The sequence below is a fragment of the Mastomys coucha genome, unplaced genomic scaffold (assembly GCF_008632895.1).
Source record: "Mastomys coucha isolate ucsf_1 unplaced genomic scaffold, UCSF_Mcou_1 pScaffold18, whole genome shotgun sequence".
NCBI classification, from domain to species: domain Eukaryota; kingdom Metazoa; phylum Chordata; class Mammalia; order Rodentia; family Muridae; genus Mastomys; species Mastomys coucha.
Genome location: NW_022196900.1, coordinates 82,842,807 through 82,853,468, shown reverse-complemented (window position 1 = coordinate 82,853,468; position 10,662 = coordinate 82,842,807). Strand labels below are relative to the sequence as shown.

At 41.2% G+C, this 10,662-nt stretch overlaps 1 protein-coding gene across 2 annotated transcripts in view; it reads left to right on the top strand.

The window, feature by feature from the left end:
* The window catches only part of LOC116096643 (protein argonaute-4), a 46,757-nt gene that overhangs the window by 29,152 nt on the left and 6,943 nt on the right, over positions 1 to 10,662 (top strand). For both annotated transcript variants that reach the window (XM_031378665.1, XM_031378666.1), the window contains exons 13-14: positions 2,083 to 2,398; positions 2,534 to 2,668. In XM_031378665.1, the coding sequence (XP_031234525.1) occupies positions 2,083 to 2,398; positions 2,534 to 2,668 (451 nt within the window). The remainder of the gene's footprint in view (positions 1 to 2,082; positions 2,399 to 2,533; positions 2,669 to 10,662) is intronic.

Below are 10,662 nucleotides of genomic sequence, written 5' to 3'. Positions count from 1 at the left end.
AAAAGAAAGAAAGAAAGGAAGGAAGGAAGAAAGAAAGAAGAAAGAAAGAAAGAAAGAGAGAGAGAGAAAGAAAGAAAGACAGAGAGAGAACAAAAGAAAGAGAGAGAGAAAGAAAGAAAGAAACAGATTTTGTAGGGCTGAGGCTGTAGCCTGGTGATAAGCACATACTGGTCTCCAGTACCACAACAAGGAAAGGAAAGATGAGGGGAGGAAGGAAGGGAAGGTAAGGAGGGCATGAGCTGATCCTGAACTTCTGGCTAAAGCTGTTTTAACCTCCTGAGCAGCTGGAACTACAGATGTCACTCTATATGGCTTCTTGCCCATTTTTATATTGAGTTATGAGATAATTTTATTGATTTGTGGTCACAGTTTTATATAGTTCTGGTTGTAAGTCTTTGATAGCAACAGGTTTTGCAGCTATGTTATCTGTGCTGTGTTTTATATTATACTTGATAAACAAATTTATTTTTGTTATTTAATTTGTTATTGTTGTTATTTAATTTCTTGGGTTTTTTGAGACTGGGTCTCATATAAAGCCCTAGCTGGTCTGAAATTCACTACATTGACTTCAGGCTAGCCTCAGACTTATAGTAATCCTCCTGCCTCTGCTTCTAGAGTGCTGGAGTGCCTATCACCATGTCCAGCTCTTAATAGTGACTTTTTTTTTCTTTTTTTGGTTTTTCGAGACAGGATTTCTCTGTGTAGCCCTGGTCACTCTGTAGACCAGGCTGGCCTTGAACCCAGAAATTCGCCTGCCTCTGCCTCCCAAGTGCTGGGATCAAAGGCGTGTGCCACCCTGCCTGGCTAAATAGTGACTTTTAGGGATCGCTTTGTGGTAGTGCTGCTGGGTGTAGATGCTGCATCGGCCCTCCATCACTGAGCCAAATTCCCTGGCCTCAGAGATTCCTAATGAGACTGAGTTCTTTCCACCTCGAGTGATAGGCTTTTGTTTAAGTTTCAACTTCTCAGATTAGCTCTGGAGTAACCAAATACTAAGGCAAGATTGTGCTAGGGTCAACAGAGTACTGGCAAAGATTGAAGAGATTTGGGGATTGCTGCCTATGTGAATTTTTAACATATCTGGTCCTCAGCTCCCTGTCTATGAAGATAACATTGGCCTTTCAACTCCAAAATACCATTTGTTTTTAAGATTTATTTATTTATTATATGTTAAGTACACTGTAGCTGACTTTGGACATTTCAGAAAAGGGCATCAGATCTCATTATGGATGGTTGTGAGCCACCATGTGGTTGCTGGAATTTGAACTCAAGACCTTCAGAAGAGCAGTCAGTGTTCTTAACTGCTGAGCCATCTCTCCAGCCCCCTAAAATACCATTTTTATATGTGCTCTTTGATGTGAAAAGTTTCACTGAGGGCTGTAATCTGTAGCCTTGGCCACTGCTGCATTGGGTGGAGGTGAAGCTGAAACCTTCCATACAATTCTCATCTTTGTCCTTAGATAAAAGAACTGGGACACTGAATGAATTTGTATTTTCAACAATATTTATCAAATGCCAAGTACAAGCTCAACAATGTTCTAGGTACCAGTAATGACGAAGATATAACAAAATTCCTACTCTTTTTTTTCTTTTTTAAGACTTATTTACTTATTTTATGTATATGAGTGCTCTATAAAAGCATCAGATACCATTACAGATGGTTGTGAGCCACCATGTAGTTGCTGGGAATTGAACTCAGGACATCTGAAAGAACAGCCATCTCTCCAGCCCCAAAATTCCTACTCTTGTAGAGATTTTATTTGTGTAGGTATGTGTGCAAATAAAAATAAATAAGATATGTGGTTTTGAGTGATAAATATTATGTATAAAATTTGAGAATATATTAATATAAATATATAATATAATAATATAAGTAAATAGCATAAGTCTGTATGAAACAGATAAGAATGGATTTGATTCCCTTCTCGAAATTTCACAACTTAAAGAGAGTTGGGTTTTGGAAGGTTAGTATTCTTTCCTAATGGGCAGAGGGTCCTCGTTTCTAAGATTATAGCTGCAGTTATGTCTGCTGATATATTTTTCTAGACTCATTGAGTGCCACTGTCTTCTTGAATTCGGCAGGCCTTCAGTGTTCCAGCAGCCTGTCATCTTCCTGGGAGCAGATGTCACTCACCCGCCTGCTGGGGATGGAAAGAAGCCGTCCATTGCAGCCGTGGTGGGCAGCATGGATGGCCACCCCAGCCGGTACTGTGCCACAGTCCGGGTGCAGACATCTCGACAGGAGATTGCCCAGGAGCTCCTCTACAGTCAGGAGGTTGTGCAGGACCTGACGAGCATGGCTCGGGAGCTGCTCATTCAGTTCTATAAGTCCACGCGCTTCAAGCCCACACGCATCATCTACTACCGCGGAGGGGTGTCCGAGGGACAGATGAAACAGGTGCTCCTGCCAGCCCAGTGCCATCTATCTACCCGCACTCTGACAGAGCGCCCTCCTTCCTGCCACTGGACACCTGAGACCCTAGGGATTCTAAGAAAGTTCTTTGTGAAATAAAATCCCCATTCTGTCTCCTAGGTAGCATGGCCGGAGCTAATAGCAATTCGAAAGGCATGTATAAGCTTGGAAGAAGACTATCGGCCAGGAATAACCTACATTGTGGTACAAAAGAGGCATCACACACGACTCTTCTGTGCAGATAAAATGGAAAGGGTAAGGAGACAAGTGCTGTAAGCTTCCTTATCTGACTGTGTGGCAAGTAAATGTGGTTTTGATGTTTACAGTATCATCTAAAATGCCTGGGTCTAATAATAATTTGGTTTTTGTTTTGTTTTTGTTTTTTTGAGACAGGGTTTCTCTGTATAGCCCTGGCTGTCCTGGAACTCACATTGTAGGCCAGGCTGGCCTCAAACTCAGAAATCCTCCTGCCTCTGCCTCCCAAGTGCTGGGATTAAAGGCCTGCACCACCACTGCCCGGCAATAATTTAATAAATATATTAACCATAGTTGAATTTAGACGACCAATTCTAGATAGCACAAGTGTTAAGCATGAGTATTTCTCTTGTGTGACAGAAATGCTAGTTTCGAGAGTTTTGGAAAGGGCATAGGAGAATTATAAATTAGTTACTTTTGTTATCACTGTAACAAAACACCTGACAAAAACTTTACTTTGGCTGGATGGTGGTGGCACATGCCTTTAATCCTAGCATTTGGGGGGCAGAAGTAGGCAGATTTCTGGATTTCTTTTCTTTCCTTCTTTCTTTTTTTTTTTTCCGATTTTTCGAGACAGGGTTTCTCTGTGCAGCCCTGGCTGTCCTGGAACTTACTCTGTAGACCAGGCTGGCTTCGAACTCAGAAATCCGCCTGCCCCTGCCTCCCAAGTGCTGGGATTAAAGACACGTGCCACCCATGCCCAGTTGGATTTCTGGATTTCTGAGTTTGAGGCCAGCCTGGTCTACAGAGTGAGTTCCAGGACAGCCAGGGCTACACAGAGAAACCCTGTCTGGAAAAAACAAAACAAACAAAAAACAAACAAACAAAAAACTCAAGTTGTTTTTGTATAGTTTTGATGAGTACTGGTTAGAAACATGTCAGGTACATTATAGTATAACAGGCAACTTCAAAGTGGAATGGTGTGTGTGTGTGTGTGTGTGTGTGTGTGTGTGTGTGTGGTGCTGGAGATCAAACCCAGAGTTTCACATGTGGTTTTTGCTGCTTTTTACTGCTGATGCATGAGTGATAGTTGTAGGGTGTAAGGCAGAATCACTTCAGTGATTTTATATCACTTTAAGGGAATTATTGGGATATCTACTTGAAAGAATCATGATGTCATACTTACTAATCACAGGCAAGAGACTTTACTTCTTTTAGCCACAATGAAAATTTATGATAATTTGACTTAAGATTTTTTATTTATGTATTATGTGTATGTATTTACTTACCTATTTGTGTGTATGTGTGTGTGTGCATGTGAATGTGAATGTGTTGTAGGTGCATACATCTATACATGCATACAGAGGCCAAAAGAGAGCATTCATTAGGTGTCCCCCTCTGCTATTCTCTGCTTATTCATTTGAGGCAGGGTCTTCCCTGAACCTAGGGCTTGCATTTTCTTGGCTAGGCTGGAAGCCAGTGAGCCCCAATGTTCTACCTGCTTGGTCCCACTTCAGACCTAATGTTACAGGCATTTACTGGGACACCAGCCCTCAGGATTATGAAGCATGTGCTCTTAACTGCTGAGCCATCAGATTTTGGAATTGTCACTTTTATGTTACTGTGAAAGCAGTCTGCATTCTGTAGTTACTCAGCTTTTTTTTTTTTTTCTTTCCTTTCAAGACAGGGTTTCTCTGTGTATCCCTGGCTGTCCTGGAACTCACTATGTAGACCAGGCTAGCCTCGAACTCAGAAATCTGTCTACCTCTGCCTCCCAAGTGCTGGGATTAAAGGCATGTGCCACCATTTCCCGGCTGTAACTGAGCTTTAATAATGTTCTCTTATAATGTAGCCATCATCACATGAGTAAACAGTAGGCAGTCTATAGTGTGCTATACTGCTAAGCTATGATACTCAGAAGGCTAGATAGGTTAGATGAAGTCTTCATTTATAATGAGCTTATTGGATATAATCCCTTCATAAGTCAAAGAACATTTGTATTCTTACCTGTGAAATATGATTGTGAACAACATCTAGGCATGGGTGGTTACACAGCTGTAGTTCTAGTAGTTGGGAGTGTAAAGCAAGAAGATCATGAACTGCAGGCTAACCTGAGTTATCCCATCTCCAAAGAAAGAGCAAGTGTAGGAGATGTAGCTAGCACACACAAAGCCCTGCATTCAGTTCCTCAGTGCATATCTTCAGTGACATAGCACATCCTAGGCTTGCTTAGGCCACATGAGGCCCTGTCTAAAAAACCAAAACACAACAAAAAAGGAATAGAATCTATTTCAAGAGGAGTAGTAGAGCTTAAACTAATAAAGCAGTGTTAATTTGGGGTATAATTATCAGCCCTTGATAAAAAAAAAAAACCATTTCTATTTGTTTTATTTATGATTTACTATTTATGTTTAAAGTGGTTAAGTTCCAAGTGTACAGTATTCAATGACTGCTTTCTGGATATTTTTATGATACTATTTTATCTGTGCAGTCCTGCACTTCTTTAGGCCTAGGAAGGACGAGATCTGTTCTGCTGCTTGATCGTCAAGCCTGCTGGCCCCTCCCATTGTTTTCCAGGACAAAAGTTGTCTCTTTTCCAGGAACAAGATGTTGGTTTTGGTTTCTGAGTTGCAGGAGACTGGCATTTTCCCCATGGTTCCCAGGTCTGCTAGCCAGTTTACATTAAATCTTTGTCCTCTGACTGCTCTAGCTCTGACTCAGTGAATTCTTACACTTTGCTAAAATAAATCATCGGAATGCTTGCTTGAAATTAAAAGCAGAAAATATCCTGCCACCCATCTTGTATTGCTGTGGTTTCCTCTCTGTCCCAATGTAAACTTGCTGTCCATGTGTTTACTGTGGAGTGGAGAGGAAATCCAGGACCTGGATTATTTTACTCCTACTCTCAGTGCTGGGAACAGAACACAGGGCTTCAAATGGACTAGGAAACAGTCTACCAGACCCTGAATTATCTTTCTATCCTATAGCTCTGTTCTTTACCATCATTCAGGATCAATGTTCTAGTTCTTTAGTTTAGTTTATATTTATACCCTGACCAATATCTCCAGCTTTCTTGCTTGCCTCCAGCTCCAAAATCTACTTGCTCATTTGCTTTGCTTCAACTCTCTGGCTGGTGGGAGTTGCTAGCTGAACAAATCATTTATTCAGTCATGGACCATGTTATAAACACATGAGAGCAAATCTTAAACCTTAAATGTTGTGATTTTTTTCCTCATTGTTCTATTCCCCATTAAGTATTTATCCCATTTTTAAAAAGTCCTATCCATGATGTCTTACTAATAACAAAGGCCTACCTTCTACAGTGTAGTGGTGGGCATAGCTGCCTTCAGAATGCTACCTCTGCTGTCTAGGAAGCTGGGACCTGGAAGGCATGGATTGTGTCTGTTGCCTACCTACCCTCTACTTTCAAATGTGACCTTGTGCTTCCATATCTCCTCCCTCAAATCTCAGGCTCATCTCCCCATCTGTGCCTTTGACTCAGTTGTTTCTGCCTCACTAGTTAATTAATTTCTTGTGCATGTATGTGTGTGAGTAAGTCAAAGGACAACTTCTTTGTAGGTTTCAGAGATGGAACACAGGCCATCAGCTGCTGAGCCAGGTCACAGGCTCATCTTCCTTTTTCCATGGCCTTCGTCTTGTGTTCCAGAAGCTGTTCAGTTCTTCCTCAATTCCCCCAACCAACATTTGGTAACTGCTCTCCCTCTCACTGGCTACCTTTTCTTTTTTCCCTTTTATAAATTCCCTTTTAGAAGAACAATCACTTGACATGCTGTCTGTTCCCTCACATCAGATTTTCAGGAAGTAGGAAGTTAAAGAGAGAACTAAAATTGTGCCTCTGTGGCTTGTTCATCTCCAACCAGGTCATATTCACACAATGACCTCTTAGCCACACTTGAGACAGCACAGCCTTCTCGGCTTTAGCAATATGAATGGCCAGACTTCCTACTTGCCTCTGCAATCAGATTCCCTTTACTTAAAAGAAAATTAGATTTGTTTATCTTATTGTATGTGTATGAGTGTTTTGTTTCATGTATGTATGTGCACCACATTCATGCCTGATACCTGCAGAAGTCAGAAGAGGCTTGGGGGGGGGGGGCAGGTATTTGTGAGGAGTGTGGATGCTGGGAATCAAACCCAGATCCACTGAAAGACTAAGTGCTCTTAATCACTGAACCATCTCCCCAGCCCCTCCCTGACTTCTTCCTGTTCTCAATTTGAACTCATCCACTTTTCTAAGCCACTTGCTTCTCAACACCAAATCCATATTCCTACCTTATACTGTTCTGTCTGACTCCTGATTTGTACTTTGAATTATCTACCAGATATTTTCCCTTAGATGTTTTGTGAGCACTGTATCAGTCTCCACAGACCCTGCTGTGTAGTGGTGATAACAACAACCTATCTAAGCTGGGCAGTGGTGGCGCATGCCTTTAATTCTGGCACTTGGGAGGCAGAGGCTAGTGGATTTCTGAGTTCAAGGCCAGTCTGGTCTACAGAGTGAGTTCCAGGACAGTCAGGGTTACACAGAGAAACCCTGTCTCGAAAAACCACCACCACCACCACCAACAACAACAACCACCCATCTTTGTGGCTTACAATGATTCATTTCTTGCTCATGTTACACATTCATTGTGGCCCTGCTGCAGCTGTGAGCCTGTTGTCCTCCATTTGGAATCTAGGCTGACAGAGCCTATCTGGAACCTTGCCAGTCAGTGTAGCAGAAGGGAAAAAGGAAAAGACAAGCTGAGTGCTGGCTCTTGAGGCTTCTGCCCAGAAGTAACACATTTTGGGCCACATTTTATTATCAAAGCAATTTATATAGCCACTCCTGTGGTAGCTGGGTGGAACTTTATAATCTTCCCCAGGGAGGGGCACAGAAATATTTGGCATTGATGATACAGTCTACCATAAGCATGTCAAGCAAAACACGTCTTAACCTCCCACTTATTGCTTAATCCCCATCCAAAACCTCTCCTACTTCTCCTTAGATTCTGTTGCTTGGCATCACTGTATTTTATATTGCCAAACTACAAACTTAGAGTCATTTTTAACTTCTCCTGCCTTATTGTCCCTGCTGTGTCCAGTTTGCCAAATAGTTCTGCCCCCAAATCTCTCTTGCCTCCAGTGTTTTCCATTATCCTAGGTGGGAGACTTGTGGCAATGTCTGTTGCCTTTACTCCTTCATCCTGCTCTCAGGGATTAGGTTCTAAAACTCACCCCACTGTTCAGAAGTCTCCAAGTGTTCTCCATTGCTTACAAGACACCTTCCTTTGCTCCTTCATGTTTTCCTTGGGGAGCCAAAACAACACACTTATTTCTTCTTCCACTGTGTCCTCATTGTGTCTCCATTTCCACTGCATTCCTTTTTCTGGAATGAGCACATCCCTAGTCCTTTTTGTTGTTTATGTTAAAGTATACTATAAATGCCTTTTTAGATAACAGTTGGACTTTATGATTCAGACTAATGCATATAGTTCTGTTTACACCAAATCTTTTTTTTTTTTTTCCACTGTGTATCCCTTGCTATCCTCTGTAGACCAGGCTGGCCTCAAACTCAAAGATCTCCCTGCTTCTGCCTCCTAAGTGCTAGCATTGAAGCCATGTACCACTACTATTCAACATCCCTAGAGATTTTTTAAAAAGAGGTTCTGTGGTTAAATAAGTTTAAAAACACCATCTATTCTGCTGTCTTCTTAAGTATCATACCCAATTAAACAGTGGTTTTGAGAAATTACACATTAGAAAATGCCTGTTTGTGTGTGTGTGTGTGTTTTACTGGACTCTGAAGCCACAGGCTCATATGTGGCAGTATATGCTATCCTCTGAGCTATATTTCTCTCTTTAAAAAAGCTTTATAAACTGTGCTTTAATGCAAAAGTCCTCAAATTTGACAAAAAATCACTTAAGCACACTGTAACAACTAATATTCCTACAGAACACACTTTCAGGAAAGATGCTAGACCCAGTATGTACTTGTTCGTCTTATTCATAGGGGATATAAGACTCCCTAGTGGATGCCTAAAACACACACATACACACACACATACACACATACACACACACACACAGAGTACACAACACGTACTCACATACAACATGTACACACACCCACACCTCACATACATAAACATATAACACGTACACACAACACACATACAACATATATACACAACAAACACATACCACACCACACATACACACTGCACATAACACACGCGCATGCACACACACAGCATATATACCCCTCCATACACAACACACATACATACATGTACAATGCATACACATAACACATATACACACACAGCATATACATACAACAAACAAGCACACACCACACCACACACACATAACATACACAATATACACACACACCACACATATACCTTTTTTCTAAACATACATGCCTGTTGTGGCATTTAAACTATAAGTTGGCAGTCAGGTGATGGTGGCACACGCCTTTAATCCCAGCACTTGGGAGGCAGAAGCAGTCAGATTTCTGAGTTCGAGGCCAGCCTGGTCTACAAAGTGCGTTCCAGGACAGCCAGGGCTACACAGAGAAACCCTGTCTAGAAAAAAACCAAAACCAAAACAAACAAACAAAAAAAATGTATAAATTGGCATAGTAAAGATCAATAATCTAGAGCAAATAGGGACTGAGTGAGCCGGGCTGACCGGGGCGAACAGGATTGACCAGGAGCAAACACAGGTCCTAAAATTCAGTTTCCAACAACCACATGAAGGCTCACAACCATCTGTACAGCTACAGTGTACTCATATACATAAAATGAATTAAGAAAAAAATAATTTAGAAGCCACTCCATATAGGGTATTTAAAAAAAAGATCAATAATAATAATAAAAGAAAGCCAATAACTGTAATAAAGTTATGTGAATCAGACATGGTATCTCAAACCTCTAATCTTAGCACTCAGAAAACTGAGATAAAAGAACTGTGAGTTCAAGACCACCCACACTAATTGGCAGGCCATCCTAAGCAATACAACAGATATTGTCTCAAAAAACAAACACGGAGGTAACAAAAGCAACATGTGTCATTGTCTCTCTCAAAGTATTTCCATTTCCCATTGCACTGTGCTCATATTTTGAGCATTGGCTGACCACAAGTAACTGAAGCCATAACTTGAGATGAGCAGGAGTTACTGTAACTCAGTTACACCTTCTCTGGTTCAGCTAGATACCCAAGCTTGGTATAAATTTGAAGGGAGATTGCTCTGTATTCCAAGTTGTTATATGCCTTGTTATGTGATTCACAGCTGGAAGGAAGAGTAGCAGTTAGAAAGGAGTCAAATGAACCCTATGGAAACATATGCCTCTGTGCTATTAAACTTTCTCATAGTAAAGCAGACAGAAACAACATTTAATTTGTTGCTGTTCAGTGCATTTCTGGAGTGTTCCTCTCCCCTTTCCAGAACCTTAGGATTTTAGAAATGTAAGAAGTCATGACCTGATTTTTTGTATAGATGATTAGATTGAGGCACAAAGATGTTCTACTCTGTTCAAGACTGTGAGTACTGGCCTCGCTCTGAACTATCTTCTCCATGCCAGCAGAGGCTTCTGATAGATATGTGCCAGAACTTCTATATAGACATACACATAGAAAATACATACACATATACATACATATGACTGAGCCTATAGACATTAGTTTTGTTGAACCTTGTGAACCAGTTGGAAGTCCTTCATCTTATCTTTTGCTGAAAGCTCTGTGTGTGTTGGGTTCTTTTTCTCTCAGTTGAGGAATGGAGTTTGTCATTTCTTTGGGGATTGTTGCAGTGCTGAGGGTTGAACCCACACTCTTCCTCGCTCATGCTACGCAAGCGCTCTCTAGCGGAGTTACATTTGCATTCCTTCAATGCTGTTTTCCCCTTCTCTGCATACAGAATGCCATCTATAAGCATGTGGCAATATTAATGCACAAGGCTATAGATAAAGTTAGTATTTGGATCCCCCAAACACTCTGGAGACTTTAAAAGGTTAGGTTAAGGAAAAGTTACAAAGGGACCCAACTTT